The sequence below is a fragment of the Diadema antillarum genome, unplaced genomic scaffold, assembly GCF_040938485.1.
Source record: "Diadema antillarum isolate AM-2024a unplaced genomic scaffold, OU_Dant_1.0 seq00001630_RagTag, whole genome shotgun sequence".
Taxonomy (NCBI): Eukaryota; Metazoa; Echinodermata; class Echinoidea; order Diadematoida; family Diadematidae; genus Diadema; species Diadema antillarum.
Genome location: NW_027272339.1, coordinates 388537 through 415040, shown reverse-complemented (window position 1 = coordinate 415040; position 26504 = coordinate 388537). Strand labels below are relative to the sequence as shown.

The 26504-nt window shown below is 37.9% G+C and overlaps 1 protein-coding gene across 1 annotated transcript; it reads left to right on the top strand.

The window, feature by feature from the left end:
- Positions 1-761: 761 nt before the first annotated feature.
- LOC139711260 (uncharacterized) lies at positions 762-22438 on the top strand. Its single transcript, XM_071623171.1, has 10 exons — positions 762-909; positions 13254-13526; positions 15609-15671; positions 16726-16833; positions 17337-17462; positions 18047-18081; positions 18914-18989; positions 20578-20693; positions 21280-21380; positions 22303-22438. Exons 1-10 carry the CDS (start codon positions 762-764, stop codon positions 22436-22438), a joined length of 1182 nt encoding a protein of 393 aa, XP_071479272.1.
- The last annotated feature ends 4066 nt before the right edge of the window (positions 22439-26504 follow it).

Below are 26504 nucleotides of genomic sequence, written 5' to 3'. Positions count from 1 at the left end.
CCGTATATGATGCGGAATGTTGCCATGACATTTCGTCTGGTGGGTCCATTCACACCACCCCAGCAGAGCCGAGCAGAGATGGAAAACTTTGTAGAAACAGGAGATCGGCGAAACCACGGAGAGTACAAAGCGACCAGAGACGAAAAAAGCGGCCAAGCGCTAGCTGATATCGGTTAGAGCACTGTACCCCCAGTATTATCGCACCGGGGTACCCTTTGGTACTCAACGGTCGTCGGCAGCATTGCATCACATCAACAAGAGCGAGAAGGGAAAAAGGGATCCAGGCGATTAGCCCAGACGAAAACTTAGAAATGAGGAGAGTTTGAAATCGGATTAAAGAGCCAGTTCAGCCTCAAGGATATTTGTACATATTCTTCTCAGAGCGGCGATAATACGACGCCTGTTTTTTGTGAGCGTGTATTTGTGTTAGCGAGTATTGTGAAAAGTGTCTTGTGCTTAGCTCTCGCAGCGGGAAAGAAAGTGCACCCACATAAAAAGAGGACTACTCCACAGCTATGCGAAGGAGAGCTGGTTGAATGCTTCCGACGGCCGGATAACTTACGCTGGCTCTGTGATATTAAAGAACTCGAAAATCGCGATCAGAGCGCGGATAGAGTGCTTCAGAGAGTGAGAGTGAGAGAGGGAAAAACGAGGACTTGCTTCGTTAGCATATCTCATCTCTCTCATCATCATCATCTAATCGGTTTGGATTACTTTCATGTATGTAGTCGAAATTTGATCGAGATAACCGTGGCGTCATCATGATAGAAGTTTTAGGGGAGGATAAAAAGGAAGAGATGAGTCCAAACAGGACGGACTGCTGTGAGCCGAGTGTAGGAGACCATAGAAATGAGTGGGAAACAACACATCTGCGATCCGACTCTCAGCACCACCAAGAAACCTCTGGAGGTAAGGTCACGAAAAAAAATCGATTCTCGCTCTCTTTTTCCTGTTTTATTTCGTCTCGAGTAAGTGTGTGTTTGTGTGTAAATGACATTCCAACTTTATTCATTTTTCTGTCTGAAATGGTAATGATCGGGCGTTCATAAAAGGTTACCATCAATACTTTTTGGAGACAGTGGGAGAGGTAGCGACTCCTTTTCAAACAAACAAGACAAAAACCAGGTTTTTAGGGTAAATAATTAACTTATGATGATGCAGGTGCTTTTCGGTATTTCGTCTTGATTTTTAAACAGCATTAACATTATGACAACAGAATTATTTATTCCACTGAGCAGATATTATGTTCACTGCCTCGTACTTCTTCTACTACTACTGCTACTACAGCTACAACAATAACAACTACTACTTTTACTACTACTCTTACTAGTACATTGTACTGCTACTGTTGCTACTACTACTGACTACTACTACTATACTATACTACTTGTAAGGATAATTAAGGCAATGAAATATAGAAGTAATAGTGGTTATTACGGTAACACTGGCAGTAATGATAATGACAAATATGACGATAATGATGACGATGATGATGATGACGATGATGATGATGACGACGATGATGATGAGGACGGTGATGATGATGGTAATCTTCTTCTTCTTCCTCCTCCTCCTTATCATGATCATGATCAACAAAAACAACAATCATATCAATGATCTCAACGGCCTCATATTCCCACGGTTGCCTCAGCAGTACAGGCACTGCTAACAAGCACTGCTCTACCTTATCAACTTGTCATTATATCATCCAAGAGGGACTGTCGCCACCATTTTTTTTCTGGCTTTATTTTATTTCATTTTGTTTTGTTCTTTAGTCCCGCGCGCGAAGAGAACAGCGAGGACATTGCCGCCAATTTTGTCTCAAGGGGAAAATCCGCCCTAAAAATAAATTGTTTATTTTAACAGAACCAGAAATAATGAAAGGAACAACATATTGATGGTTTTTACCGAATCTGATTAACGATTAAAAAAGTTATGAAATTTTGAAGGTGTGACCAATCTAACAAATATTAACCACTCCGTGATGTAGCATGAGCTCACCTTCCATTTGCCCTGTGCATATGATTTCATAAAATATCTTCTTTTTTTTCATTATTAATGACGGAATATGTCTTTCTGTGCAGGAGTTGTATAGAAAACATTAACAATGATTGTAAATAATGGTGCATATACGATCGGAAATCAAAACCCCTAATTTCATATCATAGAGCAAAATAGGGGTTAAGCTCGCGAGTGACATCACAGAATTGCCAATTTAACGAATTCGACCGATCCCAAGGAATCATGATGTTCTTAGCTTTGATCAGAATTTGCTCAAACTATATCACTGTTCTGTTCCTCTAATTATTCTGCTTCTATTTACACAAAGTGATTTTGAAGGTGGACTTTCCCTTTAAAAATATACGAGCCCTCTTATCTGTGCTCATCTTCTGTCGACATTGCCCGTCGGCAGCAGGGCAGCTGCGTGAAGCTGTAGCCCAGCAACATCACGAGACGTTGGAATTGATGTTGGACTGGTATTAGCAGTGACTGGAGCAGTAAACCACGTATTAAACAGGGTCACATTCAGCGAGCAACTCTTTCTGACTCAAAGCCTTAACATATGAAGAAAAAATGTCAAAGCCCATCAGAAATCTGACTTATCCATCAAGGTTTTCCATATGCCATATTATTATTATGTATTATGTATCACTTTCGATGGCTGAGAAATATGCTGATTAACTAACACTAAAAATTACCTAATTTTTGCGTTGCATAAACAAACACACAAAAAAGAATTGTACAAATAATTGAAATCGGGTTGTGCAGTAAAACTTCACGACAGACATGACAGACTGTTCGTGATTATTTGCGCATTGAAGACTACCATACCGGCATCACTGTCATGTTGATCAACACTCGTTTCCACAATGACAGAGAAATGGAGCAAGGATATCTGTCCATACAATTTCCATTTGAAATACGGACTGAGGGCCGATGTGTGACACGCAAACAAAACCTCGACGTTCATTATACTCGAAACCGTCGTCAATAGCAGCGCCATGAGAAAGTGGTTAAGCCTCTGAATTCGTAAAATAGTAGATTATGGGTTCGAACTCTTATACCCACAGAGTAGAATCCGCTTTAAAAGAAGAAACGGAAAAGTATTTTGTCACACAAAGTTTTTCATTTGAGATGAATGTTTTCAATGTGATGTGAAGTATATGAGTGACTCTATATGGTGAATGTCAAAAAGTAAACTTTCGTTTACAATCATATAAATAGAGATGTAGATGCATTTGATTCCTCAGACGACTATACATACGAACCCTGTGGTATATTCGATGAGATCCTTTGGGTTCGAACCGCACCTCGAACAGGACGCCATTGGCGCCATTTTGTCCCCTCTCTGACCTGTAGGTGCTAATACAGGAACACCTGGCAATGACTTGGTTGTGATGATGGCAGTGACTAGGGCCTATACACTAAATAAAGATCCAGGAGCCATCCTGTATGGTTATGGCAAACCTTGTGATGATTACAATGTTCATTTGTTATAATCACTATCATTATGGAGGCAACTATCAATTCCTCATTATGGCGAAGAACGATCAACACAGAACTTTTTCAGGGGTCGCCACGCAAGGCACGTTGAATGATTCGACCTGCGCGCATTCATCAGTATCAGAGTTGGCATTTATTGTGAATTTGATAAAGCATATCTAAAGGTCGTGATCTTGGAAGAAACCAAAACTAATCACGCAATGAGACTAAATTCCAAACTGCAATTTTCTGTAGTTGTTGTTGTTGTTGTTGTTTTCCTCGTCATTTGATACTTCTCCAGCGGACAAGTGCGGATTACAAATAGAGAGAGAACGTAACTCTAGAAGCGTGTCTGTTAACAGTTAGCAAAATTTCTGTGATATTTTCTTGAACGAAAAAGTCATAATAAAGTCATCCCACCCGGATTCCACAAAAGTCGTGCAGTCTGAAATATGTATAGAATTCATACAAAGTACTCTACATTATGGCGGGATATTGATTTGATTTGACTTTTGATTTGATTTGATTTATTGTCCAGTAAGGGAATTCAGTTTTCACATGGTTTGACAAGACAGATACATGTATATAACAGCATGTACGTACACATTTCGATAATACATAAACAGAAAAGTAGCATTCCAACAGATAATCGATTTAAATTTACTATACATGCTTGAATGTTATAAATAACACACACACACACACACACACACACACACACACACACTCACACACACACACACACTCACACACACAAACATTGTCTGTGTTATTATATACCAGTATCATACATTATAGTACATTCATAACAAAAATATAAGCACTACTTACATACTGTTTAAGCAGGCTTATATGGTGCCCTCAGTTCTTCTTGCATTTATTTTCTTGGAACACACAACACACACACACACACACACACACACACATATATATATATATATATATATATATATGAATTTGTATGATATTGGGGTTTTTTGTGCATGCTCATGATTAAGTTTCATCAGCGAAGACAGCCTTTGTGTCTATATAATTAACTCATCGTGCGCTTATCGGGATTCATTGCGCAAGGGCAAAGTACATCATCAGCGTGTTAGGAGTTCTCAGGTGCAGTAACATGATATGCATGCATTATATATACATACGTATATTCATACATACACACATGCATGCTACATACGGTACATCGATCCACACACACACACACACACACGCTCACATTTAGACATTGAGAGGTATAAGATAGTGGACGGAGAGAAAAAAAAAGAGTATAGATGAATGTAATTTTACAATAATACACACCTTCCCCAACCCCTCCCCCACCCCCCTAAAAAAGAAATGACACACACCAAAAACAGAAATAGGGTGAATAGGCAACAGTGTTCGATGTATAACATTATCATGACAGTACCAAAGATAGCTCAACGTTACATAGTGCACACATTATCTTTTTTTTTTCTATGGAAAGGCAATTACGACGGAGCTATTAATACATAAGTTTATAAGTAAATTAGATAACCTGTCTCCATGGCGACGGGGCGTCTTATCTATTCAGCATTAGCTGCATATCATCAGTCTTGTATAGATGTGCTTTAAAGTTATGTGATAAGTCCTTGAAATATAGATGAATGAGACACTGAATACAGAACACTATACCGTTCTCTTTCCATTCTTAGATTTCCCTACATTTTTAAACAGACCCTCGAGCGACATGTAAGATCAGTTTACAATCGTGTGAGGATTCGAATCCCGTAGAGTATTGCATTTTCTGCGAATCAAGAGATAGGGTTCAAACCCCAGGATTTTCTTTGATCTTTCCTCAATGACCTTCCAAATTGAATGAGAAATCAAAGGGGAAATGGAGTAATATAGAATTACAAGTAATCTAGAATAATTGATTAAATGAAATAATCTTAATCATACCATGAATTATTTTCTAGAATCAAAATTATCGCTGCATCCACCAGCACTTAGAATTATTCCGTTTTATGCTATCACAATTTTGACCTTTTGATTGAACTATCAACTCTACCATTCTATAGAATATAATCATGTAAATACCGCAATCAAGTTCAACCATGTCCACTACCAGAACATGACGAAGCCCCTTAAGAAGTATATGTTATACGCGTTAAAAAGATAAGTAATGTACCGAAACATGATTACAGCCGTCATCCTAAGTGTTGTTGACACATTTTTTTTTTCTCTCCCTCTCTCACGTATCGGATGAACAGCGGTGAAGCTTGATATTTAGGTCTTTGACTAAATTCGGACAAAGAATAAAGGATGTCCTCTGTCACATCAAAATCCCTCCTGTTCCCCCAAACTTCCCCTCAAGTAGGGTGGAGAAAAAAAGTAGAGAAGAGAAAGCGAGAAGACTGTCTTTGTGCACGTCAAGTCATGATATCTAATCGTCCATATTCTTGAATCCCTGCAATATCAATTAACCTCTCACTCTGGAGTCAGGGAATATTTTGTGGCGCATGTGTGTGTGTGTGTGTGTGTGTGTGTGTGTGTGTGTTGTCGTTTTATTTTTGCCCTATTTTGATTCTCACTCGATGACAGAGGTATACGAGATGGCAGAAGATGATGAGGGATGTTTTCCGAAAAGTGACTCAACCGAGAGAGTGACGGACTATCTGTGTGAGGCATCCGGCGTACAACACTGCATGCTGCAATAATATGGAACTCCAGTGAACAATGCCCGTGTATCAACATCGCTTGTGATTATTCTAGTCTGTACAAGATTCTGATGGGGATAGGTTATTCCCTGAGTTCTTAAAAATAGACGGTATATAAATATGAATACATTTCAAGAGGAGTAGGTCTATTGTACTATTATGTGCCAAATTCACTTTCAGTTTCATCTTATTCTGATATTCTTTTTTCCTATTTCAACGCTAATACTGTTGCAAGTTTTTAATTTTCCGAAATTATCCTTTCTGCATCATATAATTTATCATATTTGAATTCTGTCATATAGGCGTCACATCACATTTTGAAAAGCATATAGCATTTACCATGACAACATTGCTTCTTGAAAAGCTAAAATCATCCTTAATATGGAAGTGTGACAGAATATCTCCGCCTCAAGAGATCTTATCACGAAAACGACCATGACAAGTATACAACCTATAGGACAAGACATGTAACCATTAACGCTGTCTCACTTATTAATAAAGCTAGGTGACGAAAATGTCTGCGAATGGTGGCGCAAAAATGATAATGACAGGTCCTCTGGGAAGACCCATGTTTATACTGTCTGGACAGCCTACCCCGGATATATAAAACTATTATTATCACGACTAAATGTTACATGGGCGCCATGAACTCGTGTTTAACGACCATATCGGTGGGATATGAGCTGTGATCTTGAGCTGGTCTTTCCACCTCCCTGGTTGAACAAAGCTCTGAGTGAGACCCGCGAGAGATTCAGTATACCCTAATGATAATGCTGATGATTTTAACATTAGTGATGATGATGATTATGATGATGGTGATGGTAGCAATGATGATATTGATGCTGAGAACGATAATAGAATAATAACAACAGATTATATAATGTAACATAACAATGTGATATAATAATCGTTATAATGCATATATGTAAAAATTATAACAATAAATAATGTCATTATTTAATAACATGATAACAATGTAATACAATGTTTACAATGGCTATAAAGATAATGATTATTATCATGAAAATTATATCAAAGGTGGTTACTGCCTCTAAAGCATTATATGCGTGTATGAAATACGCAACATTTAAATTCATTGAACGCGGGGAATGAAAAACAACAAAGCAGTGAGAAGATGAGAGTAACAGAACACACATAAAAAGTTCTCGTCTCTATAAGCCATTGAAGTTTTCAGTAGGGATTTCAAAACCATAACTAACTAGCGTAACATCTTTAACTCGTGAGTCTTGTGTGTTCAATTCTTTTTTTTATTCAAAGACAACGGAGCCGATGTTCTCGACTCATAGCTCAGAATATTTTAAAAGGATGGTATTGTTTTAATTGAGATGGGGTTTCAGCTTTCGAACTTTCTTGTGAGACAATGAGAAACCTCTCATGAAATACTGGTATTAAGGACCATACAATTCTAAAAGGAATTCAAAGTTTATTTGATGAAAACCGGTTTTGTTAGGATCACTTTGTTTTTGCTTTGTTTTTAGATATTTCAGCCATTTCTAAGCAGATTTTAATCAAATAAACTTTGAATTCCTCTGATTGTATTCTCCTTAATATTTCATAAGTGGTTTCAAATTATCTCGCAAAAAAAGAAGAAGATGAATTCCCATCTCAATCAAAACGGTACCATCCCATCAAGAATAGTAGTAAAAATGATTATCGCCATAATAATGTTTATATAATTAAAACTATGCCTAATATATTCTGTTTGTATGTGATTGAAACGTTTTCGTTGCTTGTGATGTTTCAGACGCAGAGTAAACTACTAACTGCACGTTATATAAATCTTAAATCATTTCGTGTTCAGTTTGTAGGAATCATGATATACCAATTTTAATCCTGTCGTGACAGATCAAAATGTGTGCTGTGTATTGATATATCAATTAGCAGTTAACCAATGCTGCACGGGATGCTGCAAAAGGATTATTAGATACTCAGTGTCAATACACTCCGATCAAGACGTAGTATTTTTGGAAGCGTAAGTTCTCTCGCCTTTGGACTTTTTTTTTAACGGTGATGTCAACTACCATACCACGTTACCCTCCGGCATGTATAGTAGATATTGCTGGGGATGTGTGGCGCTAATATGATTATGTAGACACAGAGGACTGGATCTACATTATTGCGCGGAGAGCGGGATCTGGCGTAGTACTCAGCCCTGTAGAATCGATGAACATCACGTGTCATATTGATTTTTCAGTCTGATACTAATGATGCCCCGTGTCACGTGTTTGTCGCTCGTAAGAAATTCCTCTCATCATGGAGGTAGATGGAGGGGGGGGGGGGTTAGGGAGAAGAGACAGGAGAGGAAAGAAATGGATGTACGAGGAGGAGAGGGAGAGAGAGAGGCAAGAGAGGTCGCTTCGATTTTTAGCTGGATACATAATTTTGTCTCCTTCGATTCTTCCATTCTATACCGTAAATCGATATCACACTGGTTCCACTTGTGATCTTGCATTGAGAGCTTCAGAAGGGGAGAAAAAAATAGCACACCCCGCACCCGATATTCATTTAACGAGTAAAAAAAGCTTCCTTTTTGACAGACATGCCACCATTATGTCATTCTTGGATACAGTGCAATGCAGATGGAGGCAAAGGTCGTTCCAGTTGCCGTGAGAATATTGTGATCGTATACGCCAGCAAAGGTGGCAGCCCCCCTCACGTTCACTTTGTCAGAAACGATGTCATTGCTTTCGTGCATGATCGTCTTGACTTTGGCCATGATAGGGTTAACGGACCTGATGTCAACGGCCCGCTGTTGAAGCCTGGTGAAGCCTGGTATTGCCTGGCGCCATAATTTCAGCGGAACCATTCTCTTAAACGCACGACACGTCTCGTTCAGAAATTAAATAAAAATAGTGACTCCGTGGGAACTTTAGGCAGCTAAGTGTAAAATTTACAGGAGCCAGTAAGGTTTTTGATCATAAAGCGTTAACGGCTTGGCCCTTTTATGACGATGTTCGGTGTTTCGAACGGACGTCGACACAGCTTCTGGCGGCTTTAAAGGTATGATCATGAAGATAATACGTTCCATTTTATGATAACAGTAGCTTTCATTGACAGTAGGATTAAAAAAAATAGTAAATCAACTCCTATCATAGGTAAAAGTAACAACTACTGTACTTCCACGATCATGACACAGCATCAATCGATTCACGCTCGAAAATGTATATTTTCATTTATAAAAAAGAATACTAAAACTGGCAAACGAAAAATCCATACTTTTCTTTTTAGAACTCTTTTAGGATGTTGTGGTTGCTTGAGGTCAAATTTAACATCATCAATCATACTGGTCTTGTACAAAGTGTAATAGTTTGGCACAGAAGTTATGGTCTATTGGTACACGTATAGAGTTTACAATGTTGCAGTGAGACCCAGCACCTTTAACTCCCATGACTGCGGCAAAGGGTCATCTGCCCTCCTCCTTGGCCTTCTCCGTCTCCACCTCCTCCTCCTCCTACTCATCCACATCCTCCTCCTCCTCCTCCTCCTCCTCCTCCTCCTCCTCATCATCATCATCATCATCATCCTCCTCACCTCCTCCTCCTCCTCCTACTCCTCGGCCTCCTCCTCTTCCTCCTCCTCCTCCTCCTCCTCCTCCTCACTACTGTGGTTATTATCTTCATTCAGTTCAGCACTTTTAATCTCTGAGTTTTGTAGCCGTCGTCGACCAACTTACTGCAACACTGAGAAATCAAGTTCAGATATTTTTGTTTTTTTTTTGTGTGTGAAAGTTTGTTTTATGTGGCTGGTAAGGAAGCAATAAATGCTTGTAAGCAAGCAACCAAAGGACTATAAGCAGAAATGATAAAATGCCTCGCCCATCCAGGGGCACAACCGCCCCAGCGAGAGGACTGGAACCACAGACCTCGGACTGGCAGTCCGTTGTCTTATTCACTGAGCCAGACCAACTCCAGACGATGTGTGTGTTGGTGTGTGCTTTGACCACCACTATAACGTACTGGTTCCTCCATGTCCTGGGAGAGCATTTAAATGCCAATGAGCAAGCTACCACGTGAAAGATGAATGGCTTTGAGTCTCCCCTTGAGGACTGTTACAGATAATGAGGTATATAGAGTGCCTTGCCCCAGTGAGTCGGTCTCTTTCCTCCTTCCTGCTTGCCCTAAAGGCACAACTACTGCAGCCAGTGGTCTCGAACCAGCGACCTCATGATTCAGAGTTCGTGGTCTTTATCCACTGAACCACAACGACTCCTCAGTGAGACAACGATTATGAAATTATGCCACACAGCATGCGGGAGCAGATGAACCAGGGTTGACAGGAGATAGGTGGAGGAAGAGGGACCTATGACCGCTTTTTCCTATTTAAATCATTAAGGAATGCAGTGGAAAGAGGATAAACACTGCATGGGATCGTTTGAAAATAGAGAGCTTTAGATCTGCTAAGACAACGCAACCTCCCGTGCTGGCCAATGGAAACAGCTGCAGAACACCATATTTGTTTTATTATCATAATTTTATGATTATGATTATCATTATCCTAATTACCTATAGAGCTCACTATTAATTCTGGACTGAAATAAGTTCATGAATCACCTTGATATAACAACGGCCACCATCCGCGCATTTGCGATCATTTTTCTCAAGCGAAGATACGGATCGGGAAATATCTCTGATTGATAAGTACCTCTCACCTACCCAGGTGAGACCATAGGGGGCAGAATCCGCCCATCTGTCAGGCAAAGCAAGGCCACCGTACCGGTGCTTTAGCCGCTCCAAATGCGGTGGAAATCGCCCGTCTTCCTTTTCCAAATACAAATTTGAGCGCGGTAAACAAAAGCCCTGATCTCAAATTTGTTCAGCGATCTTTCACTCTCTTTGTATTATTGTCTTTTTCCTTCTTTTTTCTTCTTCTTCTTTTTCTCTTTCTTCATTCTGTATCCCGCAGCACTCGTACTGATGATGAGAAGGTGTAAACACGCGTGTCATGTTCACACTCATTTTTCACACGCAGCTGCCGATATTATGTATGGCGACTTAAAGGGCATTTCCCCATCATGTTCAAATTGGCTTTTGAGAAGATGAGTGAAATCAAAACAAAATGGTTGAGGTCTCATCAAGATCAGAGCTATACTAAAAAAAAAAAGGGGGGGGGGGAATCACCCGTTTTTTTAAATATCAAGGTGTCGGGCGTTTTGACGAAATGGTGATATTTATATTCGATTTTTATGAAACTTCTACCACTCTCTTCGTCACAATCAAATCAAATATAATTTAAAACGCAAGCACACACGTACATGTAGGCCAATACATACATAATTATATATGAACACACACACACACACACACACACACACACACACACACACACACACACACACACACACATATATATATATATATATATATATATATATATATATATACATAGTGTATCATATGAATATAGACACAGTTTTTTTTAGCAAATCCTGCACTTAAATTACAAAATATTGGTATACCATCATATTGCATAACTTCTATCAATAATAACTGTCTATACGATGTCAATGTCCAAATTATTTCATTGTTGTCATTAAAGTTATTCATGATAAAGATAATTAGAAGAATAAGAATAAAATGATGGTGCTACCAATGATGATGATGATGATAGCAATAATGATAGTAATAATAATGATAATTAAATATAACAATAATGATATTATTATTATTATTACTATTATTTTCATTACCATTATCATTAGTAGTTGTACAGTAGTATCATCATCATCATCGTCATTATCAAAGTGTTACTCAGAATAATACGCAACAAGAAGAAGGAAATCACGATAAGAATACTTGCTGTTGCTGTGAGCCCCATACAAAACTTGCAGTAGATAGCACACAAAGTGATTGCACTATTTCCAAGATTACACGGCGGAAACTTCATGAAATGCACTTTCCTCGTGTCATGAGAACGGTTTCATTCCGCTAATTAATCTCAAATTTGCCACAGCCGCGTTGTAGTCTGCGCCGCGTTTATAGTGATAGCAACTAAGAATTCTTAATTTGCCGGGAGAAAAATCAAGTTTGAGGCGATTCAGCGTAATTTGATTTTTGGACATCACCACAGATGAAAGTGGAAATCTTTGTTGTAAGCATTGGTCTTCCTCCAAACATGAATTCTAAAAAATAAAAAGAGGTAAGAGATACCCGCAGGAACTATTCATCCGAAATGGATTCTACGTCTGATGTAATTTGTCGATAACGCATTGAAGCGCGACTAATTTTGTCTTCACATGTGTACACACACGCACGCACACACACACACACACACACACACACACACACACACACACACACACACACACACATACCCACACACACACACACACACACACACACACACACACACACACACACACACACACACACACACACAGTTCTCGAGGCGTACTTTGTGCCTGGTTCAATCTGTATTATGTTACGGTGAATGAGAAATGATTTTATTCCATCTCTCCGTTGTACTTCCTTCATCAATCATGCCACCGATCTTAAAGGCGCATTTAAGTTATCATCACATTTATTTACTCATTTATTTACTCAACCTAATTCAAAACTGATATTATCTATCTAGCTGTCCGTCTATATATCTATTAGATTCTTAGTCAACTATTCATTAATCTATGTATTCATGTATTAATTTAATTGATGACGAATTTGTTCATTTCTTTCTTTGTCTTTTATGAACTATGATTGATTTATGTAATTATCAGCTGCTTTAAGTTTTACACCTTTGCATCAATTTTATAAATTTTCATGTTTGTTTGTTTGTTTGTTTTAATTGAGCTGGTGTAAAAAGAATACGAAATTCAAACCTAATTTCATATTGCCAAATCTAGAAGAAAAACGTCACAAAGGGAATGAGTGTGCCGTTTAACTACGCAAGTAAAATTTTGTGTTCCATGGTACAACCATTTTACTATTCCTCACAAGAGTGCAACACCAAAGTCTACCTCAGAAACTGCCAAATCGATTTACAAATGAAACATCAATCAGATTTTATGCATAACGTTCCATTCAATGTGTGCAACGGAGAAACCCTCAAGGTAATTTTTTTTCCTTTCTTCGCAAGATGCGGCATATCAAAGACTTTTTCAGCCGTCGCCATGGGAACGGATCCGCCCTGCATTACGCGGTGCCGCCCTCGTGTGTCTGGTCCTCTCCGTTTCGCTGATCCCTACCGTAACGCTTTATCACAAGGTGCTCGACCTGGAGCAGCGGCTCTCGCGGCAGTCACGTGATCTTGCCGAGCCGGAGGTCGAGAGACTGGTCATGATGGAAGAGGACTTCGACGACGTCGGCTACCTTGGACGGAAGATGCTGGCGACATGCGACTGTCCGTCAGGTTAGTGATGTGTGGGAGTATAATACAGACATTATTAACTGAGGAATTATAACTGGATGTCATATTCATGTAATTAATGGTGTTATGGAGATTTCCTGCTAAAGGCATGCCACATTGCTTAGAATATATTTCAAACTGTACTTTAGTGCTTGATATAATATACATTCGAGTACACTTGTATATAATGATGTGTGTGTGTGTGTCGTATGATATGTAATTATATAGATATATGCAAATTCCTGACATCGAATACATGATAATCTGTCAGTTGTAGCCATCTTGCACCGACAAGATCGTGATTGGAACACATTGCAGAGAATTTGTAGGTACATGTCTATTATGAACTACAATATACCGCCAAGCTTGTATACCGCAGAGCAGTTTTGGTTGTTTTTCAATATTTCATTAATTGAATTTGTGTCATTATTGGTTAAGGCTTGTGAAACATAGAGAATGAACCACAAAAGTAAACAACAACAACAACAACAAACAATAAAACAAGGAAAAAATGAAAGGGGGTTGATACGTGACAACTGATATATAACATGCAGTGTATGTATATCTTTTTGCATTTATAAACATATCGATATTTCAATTGCCGGTATCAGGTGTTACTTTCATAGGTTATTGTCATCATGGAAGTTAAGAAAAACCTCCAAACCCGACTAGCTGTGATCTTCTGAAGTATGACTGAGGTTGGTTTCGAGCATGAATGAAATAAGTAACACTTAAAAACAAAATTCATGACACGTACAAAGATAACTTAAAAAAAAAAACCGAGGAGGGTTTGCTTATTTCGTGATGAATCATATTACATTCCCCAATAATAATGATATTGACACCAGCGTGGTTCTGCCAAGAGCGAAATACACAATAATGGAAATTAGTTTGGTGGGATTTGATTCTTGTATGTATGTTTATCTGGTTTACAAATAAATGAAGTTGGAATCTAATGCATTATGTCAACTTGTTCGTCTTCATCGTCTTCATGCTCTTATTCCAACACGCGGGTAATAATACCATTATATATATATATATATATATATATATATATATATATATGTATAATTATATATATATATATATATGAATGGCAAATTTTTAAATTGTAGCTTTCAATTCAATTTTTTTCTCCGTTAATTATACAGTTTAGCAATGTATAAATAAATATTATTCTCCGGACACTGAGAAAACAGTACTTTGAAGTTTCATGCTTCGTCTACTCATTTAAACCTAAATTGATATCGTTATTCTTCCTTTTTGCGCTACGATTTCTCTGGTACAGAAGAAACAAACAAACAAAGAAACATGTTTGGTTACAAAATGGGAATAAACATTCGTTGAGTTGGTTTGAGGTGCCACTTAACATTATCATGTGCATGTAGCGATTACACTAACATGTCGTAAAAGGGGAGGATAAAAAGGCGAAATAATTCATTGGAGCACCTCAGCAGCCCTGGAGGGATTTTGAGACGGAATTCACTGGATACTTGCCCTAGAGGTCCTAATGAAAGAAAGACAGGTTCCGTTTTTCATTGTGTGTACAATTTCACCCGAAAGCATTGTAGTTCCTCTAAAGCTTTTATAGAAAAACACGATTAGTTTCAAAATGTAGGCCTAGTTGGTTAGTCTCATCAAGCTGGCATATTTATTTCTTTTATGAAATTTTCCCAGATAATTGCAGTAACATTTTTTTTTCTTTTCCTGAGCAAAGGAGGCGTTCTCGGAAGGGGTCCATCCTGCGTGATAATAGTGTATAGGACCTTTGATGCCTACTGATCTCTATGGGTTTCCTATCATAGAGATCAACGTTGATGGTTCTGAAGTTTTTGTTTCCTTGCAATTGCCGGTGATGGCGCTGTGTCAAAATAATTCATCATTCCTTTTGCACCCATTTCTGAACTGATATCAGTGCAGATAATCAAGGCATGGCATGTAGAAACATGGAAATCTCGAATCAAGACAAATCTAACACCATTAGCTTCCTCCTGGTAAAGAGGAACTCAAAGATTATAAACTCCAAAGGGGAAATGCTTAGATGATGTTGAACACAATATTTTGTACTTGTCTTTCCATGATCAGGTCCAAAGGGTGAGCAAGGGCCTCGAGGAGAACGAGGACGTCAAGGATCCAGTGGGAGAAGAGGTGAGAACTATGTTGAGACGTCTTGCTTGGATGAGAGACTCGTGATGATGGTCACCATGGCAACGCATCGGTGTGTTTCCTACCCATTATGAGATGGGGGCCATCGTGAAGAAAAGATGATTATTTTGCGATATAGATCGCTAAGTAACCATGCAAGACAACAGAAACAATGCAAAAGCAACTTTTGACCCATTAAACTTGGGCATGTGGTTTCCTGCTGGTTATGTCTTGTTTGTTTGTTTGTTTGTTTGCTTGCTGTATGTTTTTGTTTGTTTGCTTGCATTTTGTTTGTGTTTGTTTGTTTGCTGTTTTTTTCAGTAATCGAACTTCAATGTAACCGGGCGCTTAAAGGACAAGTCCACCTTCATATACATAAGGATTGAGAGAATGCAGCAATATTAGTAGAACACATCAGTGAAAGTTTGAGGAAAATTGGACAATCCGTTCAAAAGTTACAAATATTTTAAGTATCTGCGCAGTCACTGCTGGAAGAGAAGACTACTACAGTGTATGATGTCACATGCGTACAACTATACAAGGAAAATAAAAAGAGAATTTCACAAAACTTTACTTTTTTAATAAAGTGCACATTTCTTTGACTTGCTACTGACGTATGTTATGGGTAATATTATTCCCCCTGCCTTCTGAAAGAGAGAAGTCGAGTGTTCTTTTGTTATGCGAGAAAAATGGAAATATGTTGAATTTTCTTTATTCTTTCTTTATATCGTTGTACTCATGTGACATCACAAGCTATAGTAGTCTTTTCATCCAGCCGTGACTGAGCAGAAACTTAAAAAATTCATAACTTTTTAACGGATTGTCCGATTTTGCTCAAACTCTCACTGATGTGTTCTACTAATATTGCTGCATTCACTCAACCCACATGTCTATGAAGGTGAACTTGTCCTTTAACTAGATAGAGAGATAAACAGACAGACAGACAGATAGAGATATAGGGCACAGGTATGTGGATAACGCAACAAAATTACAAAAATCAAAGAGCTAAAACAATGCCATGAATTTCTAATCCTACGTATATTTGGGAATCCCACAGGAGAGAAGGGCGACCCCGGGTCTCCAGGCGAGGACGGTTCCGCCGGGAATGATGGGTCCAGAGGTCCGAAGGGCGACAGGGGAGACAGAGGGGCACTAGGGTTACCAGGTAAGGTAGCTTTCACTGGTAAAATACTTCACAAGTTCTCTCCAGTAATTGGGGATCACCATGTATCGTATTCTCTTTGCAATATACTACATATTCTTAACTTTAAGATATGTATGAATCAATTATGTTTATATCAATGGCATATTATAACAGTAAGCCGAAGTGTCATATATGATAACAGATAAAGTATTGTGTTATGATGATTAACGCCTTCATAACTTTCGCCACGGATAACGAAAATGGAAGATTTCATTGGTATGAATTTAAAGAATTTTAGAGGACGAAAGTCAAGCGGCGGTCTGTTTGCATATTTCGCATCTATTTTGAACTATTCCCATATTGATTGCCATGTAATAACAGAAAAGATTTGATGGATGCTGTTAAGGCTCACTTTACGAAATATAAAGATGACTTACAGATTTGTTGGGATGGATATTTGCAAAGCATATAAATGTCTGTTGTTTTGGTGTGTTTTTTCTCTCCGTTGATTTAACACAACACAGGGCCCAAAGGACCACGAGGTTCTGATGGAACTCCTGGACCCCCAGGCTTGCCCGGGCCACAGGGTGTCAGGGGCCCGCAGGGTGTGAAGGGCCCACCCGGGCCTGCGGGCCCTCAGGGACCACCAGGTAAATATGACTATAATAAAGGCTGTTATACTTGCGGCTATTTCACTACACTATACAAGTGAATTACAGCTATAACAAAACTGTAGCAAATTTAACTGTTTAGCAATATAATGAAAAAAAATCCCGCCCTGAATTTTTAGGGATATCTAGATGTGATGATGATCATACTGTCTTTTAAACTGATGTAAAACCTTTCCACACTCTCTAAGTGAAATATATAATACAAAGAGCTCTACTTCCTTGTTGCTCCGGTGAAAACAAAATGTCAGTTGATTCGTGGTGAGAATATTCAGTGCGCTTCTGAAAACAGTATTTGAAAGAATTCTGACCAAACTTTAGCAACGATAATAACTTAAGGATCAACTAATTCTCGAGTATTGATTCCTGCAAGTCTGTCTTGACCTGGATATTGGGAAGTTTTACAATCAAAATATAACTCATAACCGGAAAGGCGTTTCTTTTTTATCTTGGTAAAGAATCGATTCGAAGTGTGTGAGCCCTATAGGCATAAATTATTATTCCTTTTTTACCTGCCTAGTGATTTTGAAATTATTTTATTTGATTGTTACTTCCCATCATGACAGGCACTACAATGACGGCAGGTCTTTCCTCTTCTCAGGTACGTCACTTTGCGCTATTTCGACAATGCTGACTTCTTTTTCAGACAGTGCAAACGCCGTGAATAATAAAGCCCAGGGGTCGGTCACTGTTATGCGTTAAAAAAAAAATGATATCAATAAATGGCATACTATATGCAAAAAGTTGTAATGTTTGAAACGAGGTTAATAAGCAAATCACTCAGTGCCATGACTGTGTAATTTCATAGTGCCAGATATCTTGTTTGATACAATGTATATGCCTGTATGCACTACACTCCAAGAAAACTGGTTCAACTTTGCGCCTTCACCAGTGTCAAACTGGGATCGAGCACCTTAATCGGTGCAACTTGCACCTTTAAGACCAGTGTCGCAATGGTAGTACCTTTAAGGGTGCAACTTTGCACCTTTCTGGTCTGACAGGTGCAAAGTTGTACCCATAAAAAAAATGTGCTTCCAGTGCGACACTGGTAAAGGTGCAAAGTTGAAACTTTTTTTTTTCTTAGAGTGCATAGGTATATATATATGCTATGATTTATGATTACGCACTAGGGGAAGCAAATAACCGACACATTGAGACCTGCGTTTCTGTGAAAGAGAAAGTGCAGACTGTTTCCCCAGCAATGAGAAAACTGAAGAAAAAAATCCATCAAAGAAAACAACAACAACAACAACAACAACAACAACAACAACAGTGGGGAAGGAATATGAAAGGTGGTCTCCTGTTTGCCTCTATGCATCAAGAAGATTATGTTGAAACTGTTTTATATTGCGTTCTCTTTTAGCATACAATAGCCTTGCAATCAGTCGGTCTTACCATGTTTTGATTTGTTTTGTTTTTGTTTTTTCGTACAGCTTTCCAACTCTCCTCTGAGTGCCATCCATCTTCAGGCCATGCCAGAGAATGTCTTCTCCGGTCTCACAAGACTTGGTGAGGAAAGAATTGGCAGATAAGGAGGAGGAGGAGGCGGAGGAAGGGTGGGGGGGGGGGGGGGAATGTTACCATGGAGAAGGATGAGGAAGAAGATGGCGGAGAAAAGATGTAGAGGAGGAAGTTGTTGTGGATGATGGCAGGAAGACTGTGAGCGTTGAAAGGAGGAAAGGAAAATGAGTGGAGAGAGGGAGAGGAGGATGTAGAGGAAAAGACGAATCTAAGAAGAAGTTAATAGGAGACAGTGGAAGATGAGAATAAGAAAATTTTATACGATCTGTGCATTATGTTGGTAGCAGAGGATGGAGAATGGGAGACAATGAAAGGAAGAGAAAAGGAAGCAGAAGAAAGGAAGCAAGATGAAGGATAGAAGGTATACAGAAGAGGAATGGAAGAGGGGAAAAGGAAGAAGAAGAGAAAGTGAAAGAGGACGGAAGGGATGGAATTGAAGGAAAGGAGAATCAGAACTGACAGGACAGATTAGAAGGAGTTAAACAGTAACGTTAAAGAATATGGGTAGAAGGAATAAAAATAACATGGAGGAAACTGAGGAGAAGGAGAAGGAGAAGGAGACGACGACACCAGTGAGAAGAAGGTGCTATGGAGGAGGAGGAGGAAGTTGGGGAGGAGTAGGGGGGATTTTGAGCAGGAGGAGCGTACAAGGAGAAAGATGTGCATGGCAGGTATATACACAGTGGCGGACCCAGAGGGGGGCGCAACCGGCGCACCCCCTTTATTTTTCGTTAAAACAAAGAAATAAAAAGAAAAAATGAAATTAAACCCGGAAGTGGCACCAGAAATATTAGTTGCGCCCCCTCCCTTTACAGAATTCCTGGATCCGCCCCTGTATACATGAGAGTATGGAGAGTACAAAGAAAACATTAGGATGCTTAACTAATTATTAGGAGGAGGAGGGGCAGACGGATGGTGATGAGAAGAGGGATGGGTGATATTTTGCGATGAAGAGGGGAGTGGTTGTGAGTGGAGGAGTGAAGAGGGAGAAGGACTATAGAAAGAACCATGGTAGTGATGGTGCTGGCATAGGGATGGTGCCGGAGGTGATGGTGATTATAATATCATAGCTATCATAATTAAGGATGATGATTATCGTAAATGATATAAGTCGTAACATATTGATTACGGTGACATTCTGTTTTGTACGTAGAGAATTTAATACTCATCCGGTACAATCACATTTCCTATAATAGTTTCAACATTACCCCGGCCTGTTTTGCATTTTATTCATTCATTCATTCATTCATTCATTCATTCATTCATTCATTCATTCATTCATTCATTCATTCATTCATTCATTCATTTCATTTCATTTCATTTCATTTCATTTCATTTCATTTCATTTCATTTCATTCATTCATTCATTCATTCATTCATTCATTCATTCATTTCATTTCATTTCATTTCATTTCATTTCATTTCATTTCATTTCATTTCATTTCATTTCATTTCATTTCATTTCATTTCATTTCATTTCATTCATTCATTCATTCATTCATTCATTCATTTCATTTCATTCATTCATTCATTCATTTTTCATTCATTCATTCATTCATTTCCCTATTGATACCAGATGAATACGGACATCTCAACTCGTGGCACGTTAGTACCAACACTGGAGGCTTCACACTTGGTCGTGATGGAAACGTGACGGTATTACAGAGAGGCCACTACTACATCTACAGCAGCGTGAGTTTTCAGTCATTATATCATGTTAAATATTATATACATGAATAACATTTTCATTTATTATACTGTTATATGATAACCTCAACTATCTCATAACATCCTTTTCGAGATGAAATGAAAAACAAATTATTTGTATCACTCATATCAACACAAAATTATAGTCTTGTAATAACCCAATAATGATGACATTCAGGGGGAAAAGGGGTTGTAGTTGCTCAATCATTTACTAGATAATATATATAAAATTATATATATATATCTATATATATATATATATATATATAGATATATATATATATATATATATATAATATATAATGTATATAACACTGTTGTGTGCAAACCAATAGAAGAGCTGCAAGGTTGTCTCGTCATGGTCTCTCCTAAATCGCATTAGTACAATACTAGCTCCGACCAATGTCATAATTTTGCGAAAACACGTGAAGCTTTAAATTTCCGCAAATTTTGAGAAAACTGCTACCATTCTCTCTATTTGACTTTTCTCAAATTCCTTTTGATGTTTCAAAGCCAACTTGAATATGGTATACATGTATACTGAATTGCAATTGTTCTGTTTGGCCCCTAGGTTCTTTTCTACGACAAATCCGCGTTTTACGGAGCTTCCACTGTGGTTAATGGCAGACCTTTTTTGAAGTGCTTGGGGGTGCGAGGATCGGCATTTGCAAGGTAAGCGGGCTTCTGTTGAAGTCTTTCCGTATAATAATGATATACGTCTACGAATCTTTCGTACAGAAACATGCATCAGATCGCCTATCTTAGCGCTAATTTATCAATCGTGTAGTAATATCGCCAGGAGGAAACTACATCTTTGAAGGAACTGATAGAAAGCAAACTTGATCGTATATTTTGATCCCATAGTATAAAACAGTTGGACGATTTTCAGCTACGATTATCATGTATGTATACCCTTTCGTCTACGTTCTCCATTATCCTTTCTCCTTATGTTAGTGTTTGTTCTCGATTTTTTGTTGCTTTATCCATCTTGTCTAAACAGTATCTCTTTTTTTCTCTCCTTCTATTCACTTCTTTTCTCTTCTGTTTGTTCATTCTGTTAGTTTCCCATAATTTATCTAATTCTACGTAATATCTATTACCTTACTATGTCAATTATCTTAAATTTTGTATAATTTCTGATAATTATATTCTGTACATATTTGTAGGTCTTAAGTTTTGTACTTTTGTTATGCTGTTTTGTTTTGTTTTGTTTTTGTTTTTTACTCATATTCAGTTATGTAACTTTTGTATTGTACAATTCATTGTGTATCGTGTATTTTTAATTCACGGACTGGCTGAAAAACAGCCTCCGGCTGAGCCCGGTACTGTGACAAAAATAAAATGAATGAAATGAATGAAAATGAATTACCGTATAAAGGTGACTGATATCAAATTAGATTTCGAAAAATGCTTTATGTTTGTAAGCTCTCTTTAAAATGGTCATAAATATTTATATACTATGTATAATCTAGTACAATATCAACGACCGTCAATTTTTAGCTGTTTGAAAAGATATAATGTTTGCGCTCTAGATCATTAAACACCACGTGCCCTTGTAGCTCCACTACAGTTTCTCGCTCTTCTCACGAACTAGATTCGGCTCTTGTCAGTCCAGCGGCGTGATTCAATTGGATGGCGGAGATTACGTTGGCATTGTGTCGTCATACCCCTCACGAACAGTCGACATGCGCCCTTCTTCCACGTATTTCGGAATGATCAAGCTCACATAAGTTCCACTCTATACTGTCTACATTTTTACATCTTCGGGGCCAATATACATAAACTTTTGTAGAAGTATAGTGCATTTTTCGTATTTATATACATGCTTGCAGATTGGGGAAAATTGTAAATTTCACTGTTCCAATTCAAATCAAACTTGAGATCAGTTTTTGTTCAGTAGGAGGTACGAATTAAAATTAAAGAGATAAAAAAAATAATAATTATGACTTTTTAAATGTAACCCCCCCCCCAGAAAAAAAAACCGAGTGTTGATTACCATAAACTGATCATAGACGTCATTGTAATTATGAACAGCTTAAATTTTGTCCTAGAGCACGCACAAGAACGAAGCAATGGAGTCTTCAATGTAGACAGAGAAACCTGGTATTACTAAGTCTGGGTAGGATTGAAAATAATTAATCAGGCTGAAGGACCAAAGAAAGTAAATAAAACATTTATGTGATTAGGAAATCGAAATCAATGATTAGAATAATTGTAAGTCACTTGACTCCTTTATTTTGTTCAGTGTATACGATTCCAAAGTGTAGAAATGTCCTAAACCTTGAAAATGAATTAATAATCATATATTTTATTTTGCACTATCTAGAGATACCAATGGGTTGCAATATGTTTGATTTCCAAGTCGGGTCAAGGCTGTGAAAATACAAAACAATGGTTTTCGCCGATGTCTGAAGACCAAATCAAGCGTTATGCATTTTCTGAGCAGACTGGAATACCTTCATCAACCCAACATGAGTGTGGATCGTCTACAGATGGGAGCAGCGAAATAGCGAGGAGCTGCTCCACTTTACATATTATTGTCACTACCTCTTAAATCATCCCGAGACACGTTTAGATCCTAATTGAAAGAATGTAACACTCTCGCAAAACTATTAAAGCATTTGAATACTTACTACAATCATACTACGTCGGGAGTGGAGGCCAAGTTACTGCTTATAAGATGTTGATCCAACCATGGACCTAACATGACGCTGATACACACAGTAAATTACAGTTGCATTCAGGTTTTGTTCTGTGTGATTGGATTGATGGAAACACCTTTTTTCTTTATAAAGAGCAACGAATTTTGGTACATCTGAAGATTATCTCAGATCATTGTCATTTACTTTTGAACACGTAGGCCTACTGAGAAAAAAAAATCAAAATATGACCCAGTTTCTTGAATCGATTGTTTTCATATTGTGAACGATATACATGATATTTCTATATAGTTATTGAGAGATATGTTTATCATTCGAATGAAGTGTCTTTTTTGCCAATAATCCTTGATTTTTCGTTACGGTCGATGCAAAAACGACTAGACGCTGTATTTTCCGACATTTCTTTAAAGCCTCGACTGAAGGACGTCACGGTATACAATATATTCTGTGCTGTAACAAAATGCTGGAAAAATGCTACTGTTATCACAACCGTTATTATGCGCTTTCACATTGTACATTTTTGCATCATCATGCGCTCATCATGCACCACTTTCTTTGTAAATAGAATGATGAACTTAATTGTGCGTATTTCATACTTCTATAACGTCTCGAGACAAGATGGTGAATGCGGTGAAAATTAACGTTCAAGTATCAAGAGCACTATTTGTATTACTTTGTAAATGCATGGATGTCTTAAGTTTTGAACATGAAAATTGTTGCGTCATTTTAAGTTCTCGCAGAGAATCATGAATCATGTATACAGAATAATATCAACATATTGCCGACGAAGAAATCGTGTACTTCTGTGAAATCTAACCGTTAATATATATTAGAGGGTAAGGTTAATAGTACTAATAAGTTAAGAAACCATGGGCCGCGGGCAGCGAGCGGCGATGTCGAGGGGAGGGATGGTTTGTCCCCCCCCTCCCCCTCCCCCCCCCCCCACACACATAGGTGAACTTGGCCTACTCCTATTTCGTCTAATACCCGTTTAGTGTCAACCCATAATATGAGTTGATTATATGGATCATATTACATTTTGGTATATTATGATCTAAATCCTGTTTCGTTCACAACAGTTCGTCTTTAGTAACCATACTGCCCTACTTTGGCAAAAGGAAGGAAGTGACATTCTTATGGATATTGACTTTTTTTTATTGATTTGGCATATTTGAGGCATGCTCTATTTAACTGAAAAATCCAAAAGTTACAATTTTGTCCCATTTCTGAGATATTCGAGTGGCAAAAGGAAGCAAGTGCACAAAATTGCATGAAAAAAATTGGCAAAAGGAAGCAAGTTACAACCCCATGATATGATTGTCACTTGCTTCCCTTTGCCAATTTATATTTACGCACAGTCTAAAATACTTTGGCAAAAGGGAGCAAGTAACATACTCATGATATGATTGTCACTTGCTTCCCTTTGCCAGATTTTTCATGTTTGCTAAAAATCTGAAATACTTTGGCAAAAGGAAGCAAGTTACAACCTCATGACATGATTGTCACTTGCTTCCTTTTGCCAAATTATTTATATTTGCACACAATCTAAAATACTTCGGCAAAAGGAAGCAAGTGACATCCTTATGATATGATTGTCACTTGCTTCTTTTTGCCAATTTTCTAAGTTAGCTACAATTCTATAATACTTTGGCAAAAGGAAGCAAGTAACATACTCATGATATGATTGTCACATGCTTCCTTTTGCCGGATTTTTCATGTTTGCTACAAATCTATAATACTTTGGCAAAAGGAAGCAAGTTCCGTATGTAATAGCAACATGGTTTTGTATATTCTGCCAGTATTTTACTCTCTTCTTTTTCCTTCTTCATCCTGCTTTGATTGTGCACCATTTGTGTTCTATATATTTTGTATCTATATATTGTAAGTTGAGAAAGTCTTATATTTACTTTGGGGCCTATTCCCAACAAGCCTGAAAGGCTTTAATTGGTCCCCCACAATGAATATGTTTATACTATGACTTGAAATGTAATGATTGTTGTTTTTAATGTGGAAATAAATGAAATGAAATGAAAGTTACATAATAATGAGTTTCTATATGGGAATATCAAAATTCTTCGAATTTTCATAAATGCATCACCATATGACTTGCACGAATACCAACATTATTTCTCATCACAAATTTCCATGTTGAAGGGCCTACCCAAAAACATATTTTCTTAATTTGTAGCATTTGTAATCGATTGCTTTATGTCACTTGCTTCCTTTTGCCAAAGTAGGGCAGCATAGTCCATTTGCCACTTAGCCTAATGACTATAGTTTGTCTATAGGCCCTACTTACCTGATGAGCTATATCCATTTCGTCTCTCTTTCTTGGCAAAACAAAGAACAGCAAACATTTTAAATAAAATGTTTTGAATGACAACAGTTTACCTACCCAATACAAAACTCAGCTTTTTCCCATGTTTTGCCCCGATTACACGCGACTCCATGGCTCCCGGCGTTGCCCCTAGACCCAACCAGAAGAAATGAGACAAACCGCAGCGGCTGGAACCCAACCCCACCATCATTGAGCAAAAATTTGTGTTCTGCTGCCCCCCTACTGAAAATTATAAGATATTATTATACGTGTATAATGATATCATTTCAAAACCGCTGCGGGTGATACGGGCAAGCAGTGCCTGCAAGATTCTTTATTTGATAGATTGTTTGACAATTTCTTTTTTTATTGAATTCTTAGTTCAGGACCTTGTAAAGTTTTGGACTGCAGCTATTGTATCCCAAGTGGCATTGTACATTGATTATGAAGACATTTCGTGCATGTTTATCCGTTTAGGATGTCGATTACAGCACTCATTCACACTAAGTAACCGTTAATCTGGTAAATTATGCCATACAAAGTCAATCTCCACATTTTGATTTCGACTTCGAAGATGACCTTTAAAACCTGAAAAAGAAGGTCGCAAGTGTAAAATAATTAGTTGTTATTATCATCTCTACTTTACTCGTTTACCAACAACGTCTTGTCGCATGGACAGACTGCTATTGCATGTACTAACTGTAATAAGAAGTGATAACAAAATACATACCACTATATACAACACTTAGAAAACAACGAAATCTGATTGTCCGGTACATTGTTGTATATGAATTATTGTATGTTGCTATCATTGCAAGT